The 2,767-nt window shown below is 66.6% G+C and overlaps 1 protein-coding gene across 1 annotated transcript in view; it reads left to right on the forward strand.

Moving 5' to 3' along the window:
- The window catches only part of MOV10 (Mov10 RISC complex RNA helicase), a 7,170-nt gene that overhangs the window by 2,667 nt on the left and 1,736 nt on the right, over positions 1–2,767 (forward strand). Inside the window, 12 exon segments of the mRNA XM_009888468.1 lie at positions 5–183; positions 314–380; positions 382–510; positions 600–761; positions 856–959; positions 1,189–1,286; positions 1,378–1,497; positions 1,583–1,685; positions 1,884–2,007; positions 2,088–2,279; positions 2,422–2,496; positions 2,583–2,708. Of these exon segments, the coding sequence (XP_009886770.1) occupies positions 5–183; positions 314–380; positions 382–510; positions 600–761; positions 856–959; positions 1,189–1,286; positions 1,378–1,497; positions 1,583–1,685; positions 1,884–2,007; positions 2,088–2,279; positions 2,422–2,496; positions 2,583–2,708 (1,479 nt within the window).

Here is a 2,767-nt window from a genome sequence, read left to right on the forward strand (position 1 = left end):
CCAGCGTCACACCGGCCGTTCGGCGCAGGTACCCGGTGTGGCCGAGAACCGCCCGTCCGTGCTGAAGGGGGACCACCTCTTCGCCCACCTGAGCAGTGAGCGGGGCCACTCCCCACTCGTCCAGTACAAGGGCTACGTGCACGGCGTGGAGCTGGAGAAGGTCAGGCTGGGCTTCTCCTCCAAGTGAGTGGTGTCTGGCCCCGGCCGGGCTGGTGGGGACCCGGCAGCCCCCCTCAAACACACCGAAGGCTGAGCATGGGCTGGGAGGGCGTCGGGGAGCATCCCGTGCCCTGCTCACACTGCTCCTTCCCAGGCTGCAGAAGAAGTTTGTGAACAACCTGAAGTTCGACGTGACCTTCACCTTCAACCGGCTGCCACTGGCAGGCGAACGAGGAGCAGTGCAAAGCCGTGACGCACATCGTGACGGGGATGTCCAGGCCAGCCCCGTACCTCATCTTTGGCCCTCCTGGGACCGGCAAGACGGTCACCCTTGTGGAAGCCATCAAGCAGGTGAGCGGCCAGGGCCCAGGTCCAGCCCCGGCATCGCTGCCCACCCCAGCCTGTGGGGCTCAGTGCCATCGCCCCCTCCTCCCACCTAGGTATGGACGTGCTTCAAGGACGCCCGAATCTTGGCCTGCGCCCCTTCCAACAATGCCGCAGACCTGCTGTGCCAGCGCCTCATCAAGGACATCGCTCCCCGGTACATCTACAGGCTCATCGCCAACTCCAGGAACTACCAGGAGGTGCCTGCCGATATCAGGGTATGTCTCTGCCCCCCTGTCCTGGCACCCCATGGCATGGCCGGGCCGGCGGTGCCCGGGAAGAGCAGGATCCCACCAAACGCCTGTTTTTCAGCCCTGCTGCAACTGGGACGATGAGCAGAGCTGCTACGTGTACCCGAGCAAGGAGCACCTGGGGCGCTACCGGATCCTCATCACCACACTGGTGACAGCAGGAAGGTCAGAGGACCTGGGGGTGTCCCCATCGCCCACGGCGGGTGGACCTGGGGCCAACTCATGAGCAGGCTGTGAGGGCAGCCCCGCCGGGGATCGGCAGGGAGGGGGTGCAGAGGAGGGTGGGCAGCAGAGGGGACCCCTCCTCTGCGGGAGGATGAGGGCGAGGGGAGGAAGGATGGCCAGCCGGGGCAGGGATGCTGAGGCAGCCATGCTCCACCTCTCTCTCCCCCAGGCTGGCGTCGGCCAACTTCCCCCCAGGGTTTTTCTCCCACGTCTTCATCGATGAGTGCGGTCAGGCGGTAGAGCCGGAGAGCGTAGTCGCCATCGCAGGTGAGTGGTGCCCGGCTGCCGTCTGAGGGACCAGTGTCTCTGCATGGCCCAGGGAACCCCCTGTCCCCTGCTGAGCTCTCCCTCTGCACAGGGCTCCTCAACGCCATGGACCAGGAGACCAACCCCAACGGGGGACAGCTGGTGCTGGCAGGGGACCCCCAGCAGCTGGGCCCTGTCCTGAGGTCGCCGCTGGCCATCAAGCATGGCTTGGGTGAGCGGGGGGAGGGGTGGGAGCGCTGCCCGCGCCCGGGGGCCGAGCGGCCTCGCAGGGAGCCACGGGGTCTCGCTGGGCGCAGGCACCTCGCTGCTGGAGAGGCTGATGCTGCACAACCCCCTGTACAAGAAGTCGAGCGGAGGATACGACCCGCAGTTCGTCACCAAACTGCTCTGGAACTACAGGTGGGGACAGGGACAGCACAGGGATGGGCACAGGCAGGGATAGGGGTGCTCTGCTGCGTGCAGGATCCGTCTGCGCTCCCCAGAGCCTCATAGTGCCCGGCTGGTGCGGGAGACAGGAGCGCACCCGCTGTCCCGACCGCCCGGGAGGGTGCCGGGGCAGCGTGGCCCCGGTCCTGGGCACTGTCCTGCCTCTGCCAGGTCCCACGAGGCCATCCTCAAGATCCCCAACGAGCTCTTCTACGACAGCGAGCTGAAAGCCTGCGAGAGCGACGAGCTCGACGTCCGGAGTCTGTATTGCGCCTGGGAGGAGCTTCCCAAAAAAGTGAGGGGGGCAGCAGGGAGGGGGCCTGGGGGGAGCCCCAAGCCGCAGGCGGAGCAGAGCCCCATGCATTCCGTCTCCAGGGCTTCCCCATCATCTTCCACGGGGTCTGCGGGGAAGATCGGAGAGAGGCCAAGAGCCCTTCATTCTTCAACACGGCTGAGATCGAGGTGCTTGTCCACTACCTCAAGAAGCTGCTGCAGAGCCGGGGCAAGGGGGGCTGCCCCAGCGTCTCGCCCAAGGAGGTCGGCATCATCTCTCCCTACAGAAAGCAGGTGAGGGGCACGGCTCTGCGGGCAGGGGACCGGCACAGACCTGCCCGGGCGACAGGGGGCACTGGGGCGGATGGGCAGCCCCGGGGCTGGCACGCGAGGACAGTGCTGTGGTGGCTGGACCGTGCTGTGTGCCTCCCTCCAGGTGGAGAAGATCCGGAAAGCCATCACCTCCCTGGACCCTCTCCTGAAGAAGTTGCCAGACATCAGCCTACTGAAGGTGCAGTCCTGGGTACAGGGGGTGAGAGGAGCCCACCCCAGCCCGGGGGCGCTCCCCGGGCCCTCACCTGCTGTCCCCAACCCCAGGTGGGCTCCGTGGAGGAGTTCCAGGGCCAGGAGCGGCGCGTCATCCTCATCTCCACCGTGCGCAGCTGCAGCGAGTACTTCCCACTCGACCAGACCTTCAATCTGGGCTTCCTCAAGAACCCCAAGGTACTGTGCTGCCCTGAGTGGACTCGTCCCCCTCAGCCCCCCGCTCCCGTGCGGTGCCC

Source organism: Charadrius vociferus, unplaced genomic scaffold, assembly GCF_000708025.1.
Source record: "Charadrius vociferus isolate BGI_N301 unplaced genomic scaffold, ASM70802v2 scaffold1077, whole genome shotgun sequence".
Taxonomy (NCBI): domain Eukaryota; kingdom Metazoa; phylum Chordata; class Aves; order Charadriiformes; family Charadriidae; genus Charadrius; species Charadrius vociferus.